The sequence below is a fragment of the Ipomoea nil genome, unplaced genomic scaffold (genome assembly GCF_001879475.1).
Source record: "Ipomoea nil cultivar Tokyo-kokei standard unplaced genomic scaffold, Asagao_1.1 scaffold0898, whole genome shotgun sequence".
In the NCBI taxonomy this organism is placed as follows: domain Eukaryota; kingdom Viridiplantae; phylum Streptophyta; class Magnoliopsida; order Solanales; family Convolvulaceae; genus Ipomoea; species Ipomoea nil.
In genome coordinates, this window is record NW_017617326.1 from 103,674 (window position 1) to 118,991 (window position 15,318).

General features: G+C 35.4%; 1 protein-coding gene across 1 annotated transcript; it reads right to left on the bottom strand.

Annotated features, from left to right (window-relative positions):
• Nucleotides 1-1,757: 1,757 nt before the first annotated feature.
• LOC109179289 (protein FAR1-RELATED SEQUENCE 5-like) lies at nucleotides 1,758-2,207 on the bottom strand. Its single transcript, XM_019328794.1, has one exon. The coding sequence runs from the start codon at nucleotides 2,205-2,207 to the stop codon at nucleotides 1,758-1,760; it is 450 nt and encodes a 149-aa protein (XP_019184339.1).
• Nucleotides 2,208-15,318: the final 13,111 nt, after the last annotated feature.

Here is a 15,318-nt window from a genome sequence, read left to right on the forward strand (position 1 = left end):
TTTTTTTTTGTTTTTGATAATGGTTAAATAAACAAGCAAATCCGAGTACCATGAGCCTAAAATCAATGGACGTTATTTAATACAAAAATCCAAGCGCATTAAGACTTTTTTCAAGCAAATATAAGCTATTAAAAAATGCACATTAAAACCAAATTCTACGCACATTACAATGTCCGGAAAAAACACCCAGATTTACATATTTTATAAAGCACATTATGTTACTGTATTGCACATGTTAAGCTTTTTGGTATTTGTCACGAAATAAAGTTTTAATATATAAAACAACGCACATTTTGTTGTCGTATTACGCATTTTAAGCATACGTATTGCATTTTAAATATATTCTCTTTTTTTTTTTGTTTTAATTTTCAAGAATTGTTGTTGAGTTTCCGAGTGTTTAATATTTTTTATATAATGAAAGTAATGGATGTAAAGCAGTTGGCATTCACGATTGAATCCCCCTTAAAGACTTGATTTTTTTTCATGGTGAAATTGTAGAAGTCTTTAAACATGTTAATTCCGCTCAAGATTGAATCCCCCTTAAAGACTTGATTTTTTTTTTAACGTCGCGCATGTTAAATGTTAATAAACGCAGGTAAAGCAGTTGACATTCACGACGGATCAAAGTTTTTACACATAAACAAAAAGCACAGTCTGTTTAAGTGTTACGCATATTAAGCCTGAATGTAGTGCACGTTAAATATATTCTTTTTTAATCTGGAGAATTGTTTTTCTGGTCTACAAGTGTTAAGTCTAATGAAACGAATAGATGAGCCCACTAGCCAAATGGTATAAGTCTTTGAATATATTGATTATGTTTGGGATCAAATCCTTATTAAAGACCTAATTGTTTTTTTTTTAATAAAGAATGGCAAAGTATTTTCTTTGTTCAGGTTTCGCATATTAAGGATTAATGTCGCGCAAGTTAAATGTTAACCAATGCATGTATAGCGTGTTACCATTTTACCACGGACCAAAGTTCTTATACATAAATCAACGCAAATTCTGTTTCCATAGTAGTAGGCTCATTAAGCCTTAATGTAGCTCACGTTAAATGTGTTATCAACGCATGTTAAGCCTTTGGCATTTAAATTTTTTTTTCACTTTGTGTCAAGTCATTGTGCAATAGTATAACTAATGCACGTTAAGAATTAACTGCACGCAAGTAAAGTATTAATGACACAGTTTAAGCTAGTAGCAGTGATTGTTATACACAAATCAGTGATAAAAACAAAACTAGTAATTGCTGAACATTAAATTGAAGTATCTCAAATGTAAAAGCATTCTAAAATGTGTTAACTAAGTATTTGTGTTTCATATTTGCTATTTATTTTCATTCTCAATTGTAAAGGCATTGTAAAAATAGATTGCTATGCCTTTTTCTTACCCTTTTGTTTGTCCTTATTTTTGGGGTTAAATGGGCAAGTCCTGGTGTCATGTTGATCTCCTCTAACACCACCAAAATTGCACATCCTGCCCTTTTCTTTTTCCATTGCCAACTCCTTGCTGCTTTTGACACGTTTGCCACTGCCCTTGTTCTTTGCATGTTTCGGTGGAAGTATATTGATCTCTGAAATCTCTGTTGATCCACAAAAGGATTCTATAACAGTCTTCCAGCTGTGCTGAGGGGATAACTTTTCCTTTCCTGACATTAGCAGCTGTTTCTGTTCATTAATCACTTGCGAAAATGCAGCCAATTGCTCCATGTTTGAACCTGCTAGATCAATACAACAGTGTACATCTGACTACAGTTTGTTCTACAACATCTTCTTTTCATCCTTTGGTCCATTCTGATCATAAATGACACCATCTATTTCAAATGTAGCCTTTAAAGATGCATCCTTAGGCCACCGATTAACCACATACTTCAGAGGTATCTTTTCAAGGTCTCTAAAGACCACAAATATGTGTCTACAGAACAGTCCAACCATCTCAAATATCTTGCAACTGCATGTGGCCTCATGGTCATTTACATTGTGCACCACACTAAATATTTTATTCTTTCCATCCATAATATCATAGTGTAACATTCCACCATCTTCTCTAACTCTCAACACCATACATTTGAAACAGGAGGCACATATTTCTTCCTGAACTTGATAGAAAATAGTAATGGTGTAGACAATTGAAGCATGTTTTTCGATCCCCAAAGGCATCTTCATATATGGATTGTAGCTTTCATTGTCACGTACTGTTGAGCTTTGCATTAGTGTTACGTTGTGATTTAAGAGCACTGTCAAAGTTCATCATGAACTCAACTAGGCTAGACTGTGGGGGCCAGTAAATCTAGGCTGGTTTAACTCTTTGTCGTCCTTTGTTGGTTAGAACCACAAGACAATGTTTATCTAATGTACACCCAAGTAATGCCAGCGGGTTTCTCTCATCACTTAAAAAAATAATGTAATGGAGCAATAGTAGAAATAGTGAACAAGAAATGTTCTACTCCATATTATCTACTTCCTTACAAATAAAATAGAATTACACAGTAAAAAATTAATGTTGTTGTTATAAATATTAAAAAAAAAACAATATTAGAACAAAATATTCTAGGGTAACCGAACAAAATTATAATTTTAGATATTTATAAACTTGCACTCATATAATAATACTTCTTAGCTTGATTCGGAAATTTATTATAGCATGCATACTGTTAGACAATTTCAGAAATTTATTATAATGAAGTTAACCTGATCTCTAAAATTATAATTATAGATACATCCTGTTCCATTCAGTGAAATGAAAAACACGAGGGTGCTATTGATAATAGTGTCAGACACAAATCTCTCTGAGGCTGCTTTTCTATATCATCACTTGTCCAAGTTCGAAATCAGTCCTTGGATTATTTTGATTCTGATAATAGATTATCCTCAACTTTGGACTGATGCAAGGATGCCATCAGTACGAATAATTACCGGAATAAAGTTGTTGGATCCATGCAAAAGGATTACGCCTCAATTTATTAGATTTGTGAAGGAGAGATGTGTTCCGAGTTTTTAGAGTGGTGGGAAACCTATTGTTATTTCACTTGGCAGTTGTGGAAGACTAGTTCATACTAATGCATTGCAGATGATCCTAACATGGAGAGGAGACCTTGCATTTGATACACTGACGGTTGGTAGTGGAAACAATATCATCTCTTTATTACAAAAAGAGTTAACGGAAGTGACTTTAGGTGTTGGTTCTGTGATTGATGATATTGAGGAGAGAAAACGTGACTTGGTTAATTGCATTAGGATTACAACTGATGATTGGAGAAATGACATTAATATGAGGATAAAAGATTTGGTATGTTTTTCCCACTCATCCTAGCTTTTTGCTAATTAAATGATTTGAGGTATATATTGTTTCAAGTCTAAAAGCTAAGTAATCTTTCTTATTATTAATAAATATTTTGTTATTGATCAGCATTCTTCCTATAATTACACTAGTAAAAATGAAGAAATGCTTTGGGATAAAGAGACATGGAACCCTAAACTTTTGGGTAAAGACGACTCCATGAGACTTCGATCTACTTTTGGTTTTGGGCTATCCAGACACCTATAACATAGATTACTGGATAGAAAATTGGGTAAGTCCATTTTCAAGCGCTTAGCTAACTATAATTGAAGCAACAATAGCTAATATGAAAGGAATAAGTAAACAATTGATTTTAAATTGCATATTGTCCTCACCCTAACAAAAAATTTATTTGAACATTTTGATTCTTAAGTTTTAATTTGTGTTGCGCATTTTATGACCTTGCAATAATTTTTATTATTATTATTTTTGTTTTTAAACAGACTGCAATGAAATATGATATTTTCTTTTGTGGAGGGAATGACGCTAAATGTATTCAAGAATTGGCAACTAAAGTGAAGGAGGTCAATTTCGAAATCCAACTGGATATCAAATTTGCATACATTGGAAATAACAAGAAAGCAAAGTCACTTGTGAAAAATATAGATGGTTATGCACTTAGTTCTAATAAGAGTTAATAACCAAAATGGTCGCTCGACTATGCCATAATTACCAATTTAGTCCTCGATTATCATTCTTACCCAATTAAGTCCTCAACTATACAATATTTACTTAATTTAGTCCTCTGTTAATGTATTTGTTAGTGGGCTGTCAATAATGAGGGCAAAAATGTCATTTTATCACTTTCTTCCACCTCCTTCCTCACACCACTACAATATACTATATACACCAGGCCAGATTATCTCTGATGCATCCCAGCCGTCCTCGGCTTCAACCAGATTATCTCGAGACACCATCCTCCCATTCCTTTGTCACCATTTCTAGTTGAAACACATCTATCGGCTGGTTTCTTATATGATGAGTGCAACTAACGTAACTAATCTTTTTGTGGAACGTAACATTTTGGGGCAGAACTGGCACCCATCCTTCATTATCACTCCGTCGGTAAGACATGGCCGTTAGTTTCTAGTACCCCTGTTAGAGTATTCTCGTGAAATTTGCGGTGGCCTGCATACTCCGTGAGTTCATCAAACCTCATTTTGCATATATCACAGTCATACTGACCTTGGATTTGAGCGTCCACTAGACTATTTGTCCCTGGCCTACAAAAAAATCTCCCCCATGGCCTGCGTCTCAGGTGCGCGCAGAATATGGAACAATCACTGTACAATTACATCTATTATCATTTCCTTCAATTCACGGAGAACATCTGTTGTGAAATCTGGTCGTCGCTGCACAATGATGTAACAATGGCGGCACAAAGATTGAGAATATGAGCTGCAAAGTAGAGCTTTCTGGGACAAAGTGGTTGCACTACAAATTGGGCTAGTAGCTGACCAACTAGGATTTTGGAACAATGAAGCAGTGGTGCTTAAGCGGAAGTGTTGTGTGCGTAAATATATACGTTATGTAATATTCATGAAGATGGTGAAGCCGGAATTAGAACAGACATAGAACAAAGAACTGAAAATTAAATTACTGTGCCCTGTTTTTATAAACACTACCTAAAAGCTTAATAATTTCTGTTATAATAATATTATTATTATAATTATTAAACCAAGTGTGGCAATAAATTGGATTAATGGCATTATCAAACTAAGTATGTGTGTCATGCATGCAATTGGAGGAGTTTAGTTGGAAACGTGGCAATACATGTGGAGAAAGTGAGGCAGTAGTACGTGGATCATGGTTGCAATGCATGGAGCATTATTTTCCCTATTTTCTAGCTTTACTAGTTTATCCTTCACTATAAATAGTATTGTTATCAAGCATTTTATTCATCAATCAAAATCACTTATCTATTCTCCTCTCTCTCTTCTCAATTTATATAAATATAATATATAGATATATTATATTTAATATATATTATAGATATATTATATTATATTTAATATATATTATATTAAATATATTATATTTAATATATCTTACATTTGGTATCAGAGCCAGTCAACCTTTCAACCCCGAAATATTTCCCGTAGTGAAATATGACAACAAATTTCAATATTGTATGGTTGGGTCCCAAATTAGACGGGAAACTCGATTACAATTATTGGCAAATTATGATGTCCACACATTTGCAAGCTCAAAATCTTTGGAGCTTTGTTGATCCCGGTCTACAAGAAGGAGCTGAAGCAGGCGCTATACAGCGAGATAAATTGGCCCTGGGTCAGATTCACCAAGGTGTTCATTATTCCATTTTTGGGCAATTAGCTACTGCTCAAACAGCAAAACAAGCTTGGGACATCTTAAAGGTGTCACACAAACAAGCTAGACCGCCTAGCCGGCTGAACCAGCGTTTTTAATTTTAAATTTTTTTTTTTTTTTTACGTTTTAAATTGCGAAAACTTCGGGAAGGCATAATTTTTTACTCGGTTTTCCGTTTTGGACAATTTTTTTTTCAAATCGCGTATTTTTCGAGATCTATCCACCGCAAACGGCCAAAGGCGGTTTGGTCCACTAATTTCTCAAAAAAATGCTTCTTTAGCTCTTAATTTTAGTTTTTTATGTATTTAGATGGTTTAAACAATCTTTTGAACACTTTTACAACCACTTTCGTAATTAGTTTCTAAGAAATAACTATGGAAACCTTATGTTTTATTACTAAATTTTAAAAAATTTTAATTTTTAATTTTATTTTTAATTAAAAAAATAAAATAATAAAAAAAAAATCGGCGCCTAGGCGCCCTAGGCGCTAGGCGCCCCCTTGGCGCCTAGGGGGCGCCTAGCGTGTTTTGCAACATTGGTTGTACCATTGCAGATGCTTAAGGAGTTTTGATTGCAAAGGTAAATATGTCTCAAAATCGACTATTTCCTTTGAAAATTAAGCATACTCTCCTTGCTTGCTTTAATTATGAAGTTTGTGATGATAATTGGTTATGGCATATGCGGTTTGGGCATTTTCATTTTTCTGGGTTAAACTATCTTGCGAGAAAGGAACTTGTTTCTGATTTACCTGTTGTGAATGTCCCTGATCGTATCTGTGAGATTTGTGTGATTGGGAAGAAGCATAGAGATCCCTTTCCCGTGGGCAAGTCAAGGAGAGCTACAAAACAGTTGGAGATTGTTCACTCAGACCTGTGTTCGTTGGAGGTTCCCTCACATGGAGGTTGTAAGTACTTTATTACTTTCATTGATGATTTCAGTAGAAAAACATGGGTTTACTTTCTGAAGCAAAAGTCTGAAGCATGTGATGTTTTCAAACAATTTAAGGCTTTTGTTGAGAAGCAAGGTGGTTATGAAATTAAAATCTTTAGAACTGATAGAAGTACAGAATATATTTCCTGTGATGATTTTCTGAAAGAGAAGGGTATTCAACACCAAATGACAGCCAGATACACTCCACAACAAAACGGAGTGGCTGAGAGGAAGAATAGGTCAGTCATGGATATGGTGAGGTGCATGTTGAAATCTAAGGATCTGCCTAAGCCTTTTTGGGCAGAAGCTGTTGCTTGTGCTGTCTATGTGTTGAATAGGTGTCCAACTAAAAGTGTGTGTGATAAGACACCTGAAGAAGCTTGGAGTGGGAGAAAACCCTCTATCAAATATCTCAAGGTTTTTGGATGTTTGGCATATGCACATGTGCCAGATTCATTGAGAAAGAAGTTGGATGATAAGGGTGAGAAGTGCATATTCATTGGTTATAGTGACGCTTCAAAGGGTTATAAACTATACAATCCTGAAACTAAGAAGGTTGTTATAAGTCGTGATGTCACTTTTGATGAATATGGTGCCTGGGATTGGTTAGCTAAAGATGAAAGTTCAGTTGTTATTCCTGCTATTGAAAATATTGTTGAAGAGCAACCGATTCCAGATAATGTCCAGTCTCATTCACAGCCAGAGTCGTCAGTTCGGCGATCTCAGCGCGAGCGCCACTTACCAGCTCGCTTGCAAGATTATGTTTTGGGTCATGATAATGACCTGTCTGATGAAGAAATTGTTCGATTTGCTCTCTTTTCAGATTGTGATCCTTTAACTTTTGAGGAGGCTGCTACAGAAACTCATTGGCTTAAGGCGATGGACGAGGAGATCCGTGCCATTGAAAAGAATGGTACCTGGGAGTTAACAGATTTACCTCCTGGAAAGAAGCCAATTGGAGTGAAGTGGGTTTACAGAACGAAGTACAAGTCAAATGGAGAAATTGACCGTTTTAAGGCACGGTTGGTAGCAAAGGGTTACAAGCAGAAACCAGGTATTGATTATTTTGAGGTTTTTGCTCCTGTAAGTAGACTTGATACAGTTCGAATGGTTATTTCTCTTGCTGCTCAAAATGATTGGAAATTGCATCAAATGGATGTCAAGTCTGCTTTTCTGAATGGTTTTCTTGATGAAGAAATATATGTTGAGCAACCTGCAGGATTTCTGAAGAAAGGGGAGGAAAATAAAGTGGGAAGCCGGAGCTTTGAAGAATGCATAATTTGGTGGGAAGCCGGAGCTCTTCCGGGCACCAACATTAAAGAGGCCTTTGGACACTACATGGCTGGGAATGTGACTAAGAAATTTGAATGTGAGAAGTTCAAGAATGATATCTGCAAGATGAGAGAACATATCAAGGATATATTGAAAGCTGACATGGGAGTCAAGAAACCCAGAAGGTAATCAAGCATATATTCCTCAAGAGATATGATGTTTTAAATTTCTATGATTTTGGCTACAATAATATTTCCTCAAATCGACTAATATGAATAAAAATTTCCCATGGTCTGATCTAAGTCTGTTTTGATTTATTTTTTTTTTGGCTATCATGTAATTAGTTGGTGAATCAAAAGACAAGAGTTGTTAAACGCATGCAAAATTTTGATAAAGATAAAAATTGATTAAAAAAATTAATCAAGGATGCGTATAGGACTTGTCTAAATTAATTCACAAAGTTTTATTTTCCCTAGAATTATTTTTGTCAAACTCATCTTGGCTTTGTCGAAATAAAATTGAGTAAAAATAAAAATATTTTTCAAAGACTTAAAGCCAATGTTTGAGTATAGGTTATGGCATTATCAAAAGGGGGAAATTGTTAGGAATAAATTGTAATAGATTTTGATAAGCCATATTGTAATTCGTAGATCCCCAATTTTATTTTATTAGACTAGTCGAGTCTTAGACCAAGAAAGGGAAAAATAAATTCATTAGTTGAGGAAATGGATGAAGAAGATATCAAGCCAAAAATCAAGAATTTGTCAAGAGAAAATGGCAAACAGAAGAGGAAGATGTATGCGTATGAAATTTGAGAAAATCCCTCAAGAAATCCCGAAGAAGAAAGAACGTGACTAGAAGTTTGCATGAAGCTATCTTGAAGATCAAGCATCTATGGAAAGAAAGGAGTACACCAAGTGGAACAAGAAGATAACCAATAAGCTGTACGGATGAAATGGTAGAAGCTTGAAATATTATGTGCAAAGTCATAGGTTCAAATCTCACATCCCACATATTTTAAAGAAGCCAAGTTAAAATTCCATCTGATCAAGTAAGAGGCGATGGTTTGGCCGAAGGGATACAATTTCTCAAATTGGTATCCCAAACAAATTGGAACCCCGAAATTGAAATAGGGATGCAATTTCATCAGGAGAAATTGAAATAGGGATGCAATTTCATCAGAAGAATTGAAGTTCAAATTGGTACAGGGAAATCAATTTGAAGGGATGAGATTTACAAGGCTTCAATTCAATTGGAGATATAGACCCCGAAATTGAAATAGGGATGCAATTTCATCAGAAGAATTGAAGTTCAAATTGGTACAGGGAAATCAATTTGAAGGGATGAGATTTACAAGGCTTCAATATAGACCCCGAAATTGAAATAGGGATGCAATTTCATCGGAAATCAATTTGAAGGGATGAGATTTACAAGGCTTCAATATAGACCCCGAAATTGAAATAGGGATGCAATTTCATCAGAAGAATTGAAGTTCAAATTGGTACAGGGAAATCAATTTGAAGGGATGAGATTTACAAGGCTTCAATTCAATTGGAGATATATAGACCCCGAAATTGAAATAGGGATGCAATTTCATCAGAAGAATTGAAGTTCAAATTGGTACAGGGAAATCAATTTGAAGGGATGAGATTTACAAGGCTTCAATTCAATTGGAGATATAGATTGCAAGGGATGAGATTGCAATTCCAAATCAAGTAAGGGATGAGAATTCAATTGACAAATCTAGTAAGGGATAGAGATTTCATTTCCCAAAATAGAAAGGGATGAAGTTTCACAAGGGAAGAGATTTCCAAGTCAATTGAAGAGATGAAGTCTGGAAGCAGTATACAGACCCAGATACACGAGGAAGATATTAGAAGAAGTTGCAGAAGCAAAAATACTAGTCTAACTAGTAAGGGATTATATTGGAGAATATATTTTGAAGATAAAAATCCCAAGAGGCGTGATCTACACCAGATGGAGATTCATGGGACGCCATTTTTGCTGAAACCTCAAGCTCAATTTGAAATATCTGACAAGATCTGCAACGTTATCTTATCTTCTGACAAAAGGCTATACAGCTAAGCAAAATTCGAAAATGAGACCGTTTCTTTCCAACGGACGGATTCTCATTACCAGCTATAAATAGATGAAGATTGAAGCTGAGGAAAGAAGAAGCAAGAGAAGCAAATAGCAAGAAGCAAGAATACAGAGCTAAACAGAGCATACAAAATTCAAAGAAAGCTTTCCATCTCAGGAGCTTAAATTGATATATCTTTTGTGAGATAAACACTCAGAGTGATACAGAGCTTAGAAAAGAAATATCCAAGAGTGTTAAAATCTTCATCAACTTCAAGAGACTCAGCGCACCATTGAAGATCATCTACAGAGTCTCAAAGTTGGAAGCAAGGCAAAACTTGTTTTGGAGCAAAACAAGGGAAAGGAGGAAAGTAACACGGAGTTGTGAAATCCTGGATTGTCACACGGAGCTGTGAGATCCGAACCAGCAGTGTCGGAGGACATTGGGCGTGATTGGTGTGGGCTTGGTGATCAAAGCACCAGATCACGAAAGATACGTTTCTACCGGATCGTAGAAGACGGGGGGGGAAAGTAGCACGGAGTTGTGAAATCCTGGGAAAGTAACGCGGCGACGTGAAACCCGAAGCAGCAGTGTTGGAGGCACTGGGCGTGATTAGTGTGGGCTTGGTGATCAAAGCACTAGATCACGGAATTCATTGTATCTTGGAACCAAGAAGTGGTGGATATAGTGAATTGGCTCTTTGAGAAGAGCAAGTGGAGTAGGAGGATTACATCACCTCGCGAACCACTATAAATTGCCTTGTGTTCTTTACTGCTTTCTTTACTTACCGCTCTTGCTTGCTTCTCACGTCAATAATCTTGACACGATCTACACACACACCGTATCGTTTATTTAATTCCGCTGTGCACCGGACTCTAACAATCTAGTTAAGAGTCTTGGTTTATCTCTGGCTTACCTTTTGTTATATTGTGCGAAAAAGTTTGAAAGTCTATTCACCCCCCCCCCCCCCCTCTAGACTTTCACCTTACCTCTTTTGGGACCAACAAACAACTTGAAGCTAATCTCATAATTCAAGGAGGCACTCATTAAGAGGTTTGAAATGACCGATATGGGTCTTATGTCTTACTTTCTTGGCCTTGAGGTTGTTCAGATGGATGGTGGAATCTTTATTTCACAAAAGAAGTATGCTGCTGATATTTTGAAAAAGTTGAAAATGGAAAACCCCAAACCAGTTTCAACGCCGTTAGCTGAAAAGTTAAAGTTGTCAAAAGATGAGTGTGGTAAAAATGTGAATGTTACAGCTTATAAAAGCTTAATTGGGAGTTTGAGGTATCTGGTAGCAACAAGGCCAGATATTTCTTTTGGAGTTGGAATACTTAGCAGATTCATGGAGGAACCAAAAGAATCACATTGGGCTGCATCAAAGCGAATTCTGAGATATGTCAAAGGTACGAGTAATGATGGACTTTTTTACTCTACTAATGAAGCCGTGGAACTTGTTGGGTACACAAACAGTGATTGGGCTGGAGATATTGAGACCAGAAAAAGCACATCAGGATCGGATATGCCTTCTATCTTGGTTCAGCCATATTTTCTTGGTCGTCAAAGAAGCAGCAGATTGTAGCACTTTCAACCGCAGAAGCAGAATATATTGCAGCAGCAAACTGTGCTACTCAAGCACTTTGGCTGAGGAGAATTTTGGAGTTCTTACAACACAAGCAAGAAGCACCTACAACTATTTTTTGTGACAACAAGTCAGCAATTTCGTTGTCCAAAAATCCAGTCTTTCATGGTCGCAGCAAACACATTGATATCAAGTATCACAAAATCAGAGAGTTGGTTGTTGAAAAACAAATCAACATTGAGTATTCTTCAAGTGAATGTCAAGTTGCAGATATCTTTACGAAGCCGCTGAAGACAGAGACATTTCTCAAATTGAAGAAGGAAATTGGAATGACCAATATATCCAACTTGGTTTAAAGGAGGCAATGTCATAATAATAATATTATTATTATTATTAAACCAAGTGTGGCAATAAATAGGATTAATGGCATTATCAAACTAAGTATGTGTGTCATGCATGCAATTGGAGGAGTTTAGTTGGAAACGTGACAATACATGTGGAGAAAGTGAGGCAGTAGTACGTGGATCATGGTTGCAATGCATGGAGCATTATTTTCCCTATTTTCTAGCTTTACTAGTTATCCTTCATTATAAATAGTTTTGTTATCAAGCATTTTATTCATCAATCAAAATCACTTATCTATTCTCCTCTCTCTCTTCTCAATATATATAAATTTAATATATAATATTATAGATATATTATATTATATTTAATATATATTATATTAAATATATTATATTTAATATATCTAACAATTTCGGTGACGGATCGTAAGCTTTCGACAAGCAACACAAATTGATAGCAACGCTCGGACTGGAAAAGCAAGAGAAACGAAGAAGAAGAAAGTGCAAGGAGAAGCTCCGGTTTTTCCCCTCCCTTCACTACTCAGGTGGAAGGAGCATTTATAATTTATAATATAGAGCTCCAACTAATCCCATCATGCAGACCACACATGTAGCTCATTTTTAGGAAAGTGGATCTTGAATGTGGTCACATTCTCATGTACATAGAGAAGAAATCGTCCTCGGATCCCATCTCCTCGAAGCTCCCGGCCGGCACGACGGTGTCGAATGGGTCGGACGCCAGATCCAGATCCAGATTCTCCGGCAGACGAAAGTTGACTTCGGAGTGAGCCCTCCGGTGGTGCGATTGCCGGAATGCAGAGGGAAACGGCGGTGTTTGGTTGGCCAATGGCTTCGAACCTGATGGATCTTGCATCTTGATGTGGAAAATGCAAGAAAACAAACAAACAAAACAACCCTTTTGTTGGGGGAGATTCAGAGGACAAAAATACGAAGCTTTTGAGTTGATGCAAAGAAAGAAACTGAAAGCGTTGTTTTGTTTGAGGATCGGCAAAGTAGTTCGGAGGGTGCTACGGCGGCGGGATGTCAATTAAAATGGGTTAATCAATTAAATAATATAGGAAATCGATTTTCTAATGTGAAATTCCATCAATGCCCTCTAATTTAACAGACTTCTAATACTTACCTAATGGAGGATCAAAATGGTTAACATTTTTAAAGTCAAGGAACTTAATTGGGCAAGAAAAATTATTGAGGACCAAATTGGTAATTTCACAATAGTCAAGGGATCATTTCGGTAATAAACTCTTCTAATAATGCAGAATATTTGTAGTTTTGGACACGACTTCGAAGTGCATTCCTATCAAGAATTAATTATTTAAATAAGACTAGTCGTATTGAAGATGATGACAAAATTTTTCTTGACTTCAAAAGTTACTAGCTTACGAAGCTAAAAACACAACATTTGGAGCGTGGGTTTTGTTAAGCAAAGGGGAAGAAGTAATAGCATGTGACTTAATTAGGTGACAAATGATGAGGGTGATGAATGAGTACCAAAAATGGAAGAGCAATATACGAAGCAAAGGTTTCAGCCAAGCATTCAAAGATTGTTATGAGAAGCTTGCTTCTTCTCAGGATCAACATTCTTGTTGTACTCTTGAATATCCATTAACTTTGGACAAAATACCAAAAGATGTGAAGTGCCCTCAATATTCTCACAATATGCATAAATTTGTAACTTTCACATGTTGTCATGACTGTCACCATGGCTATGATGATGACTAATAAATTATTGAAGTCCTTTTATGATATTTAATTATGTCATTTTATGGTGTTTAATTTCGATTGTTGTTAACTTTGTTGTTGTTATCTATTTTAAGTAAAAATAAGTATACATTTACTTCACTTTTTTAATGATTTTAATTATACTTCCCAATAACATGAATCTCATTGATTGGCACATGCAAAACAGGTTCACAATTTTTATTTTCTTATTCTTTTCTACCTTTAATAAGATCAAGACATGTGATGAAAGAAATTTTATATTGGGAGGCCGAAACTAGAGCACAAGAGTTCGTGCTCTCGCGTTGCTGCTACTGAAGCTCTCATGTGCTGACAGCAAGAGCCAAAGTGATTGTTGTGAAATTAAGTTCATCTGTTACTGAATTAAATTTCTATTAATTTCAATTTTGAATTATGAATTTAATTTTCAAATAGTGGCCTGTTGTTTTAGCTGTTGCAAAGTTGGGTTTTATGTCAGTTTTAAATGCCAGAATGAAGGTTATTCACACCTCAATCCCTATATAAGGAGTAGATTAGCAGTATTTGAACACAAGAAATACAAGCACATATTTCACTACGTTTTCAGCTCCAAAACACTCTGCTTCTACTCCTTTCTTCCTACATTTTTCATCCTGTTGCTCTCGTTCGTCGGGTTCTTTGTTTGGGTGCTCAAACATTGAATCGTAGTACGTTTTATCCTGGGAAACCTAGGCTACAACTCTCCTAGCACTTGTGGGAGGTAGCAAATATAGTTTTAAGGAAAGAGTGATTCGCTCGACTCGTGCTAACCACCTACACCAAACCTGATTCATATCTCTTCACCCTTTCCTTCCCAAATTTTCTAAAATAATAATTCTTATTTCGTAGGATTATTATTGGGTTTTGCCAACGAAATATCCAACATTAACTTTGAAAACTTTTTACAAATAAATATTTTTGTAAATATGAGTTTTAATGCAGCAAAAATAATGTTATACCCTTTTTAAGTATGTGGCATACTCGTCTTTGTTTACAACATTTGTTGTGATGAAAGATAAAACAATGCAATAAGTAAATGTGATATGTAAAGAGAGACAAGGACTAGTAATCTTGTATAGTAGTTCAACCAACTTGGTGAAGAAATGCACCATGCTGGTTGTGCATGAATTGGAATAACATGTTGTACTAAAATTAGTGGAAAAAGTCATTTGAGAGGTCCAAAATTCGTGGCTTCACAACGAATAAGGCAAATGGTTTAAAGCTAAGTCATTAAAATTATATTTAATGTCACATGGGGAAAGGTAGCTGAAAGTTTAAAAGTAGTTAAAAGCTGAAAAGCTACAAGTTAGAAGCTAAACTGAAGAGTTGTTACCTAGTTAGAATGATGTGATTATTATATTATTTTTATATTATTAAATATATGAGATATATTTAATTTGTAACAAAATTTTTGTTTTTATAATATATATGAGATATATATTAAATTAAAACAAAAGAAAAAAAAAGTTTTAAATTGGTAAGGGTAATGATGTCATTTATTTATGAACGGACGATTAGAGTTAGAACTTTAAGGAGTGGCTGGGTTATGAAGAGTTAGGAGAAGAAAAAGGCCAAAAGTGTTTTAATTGGGAAGAGTAAAATATGTCATTTATTTAAAATAATAAGGATCAAGATGGAAAAAAGTTCTCCAAGCTTATTTTTGAAACCTACCTAAGGTAACTTTT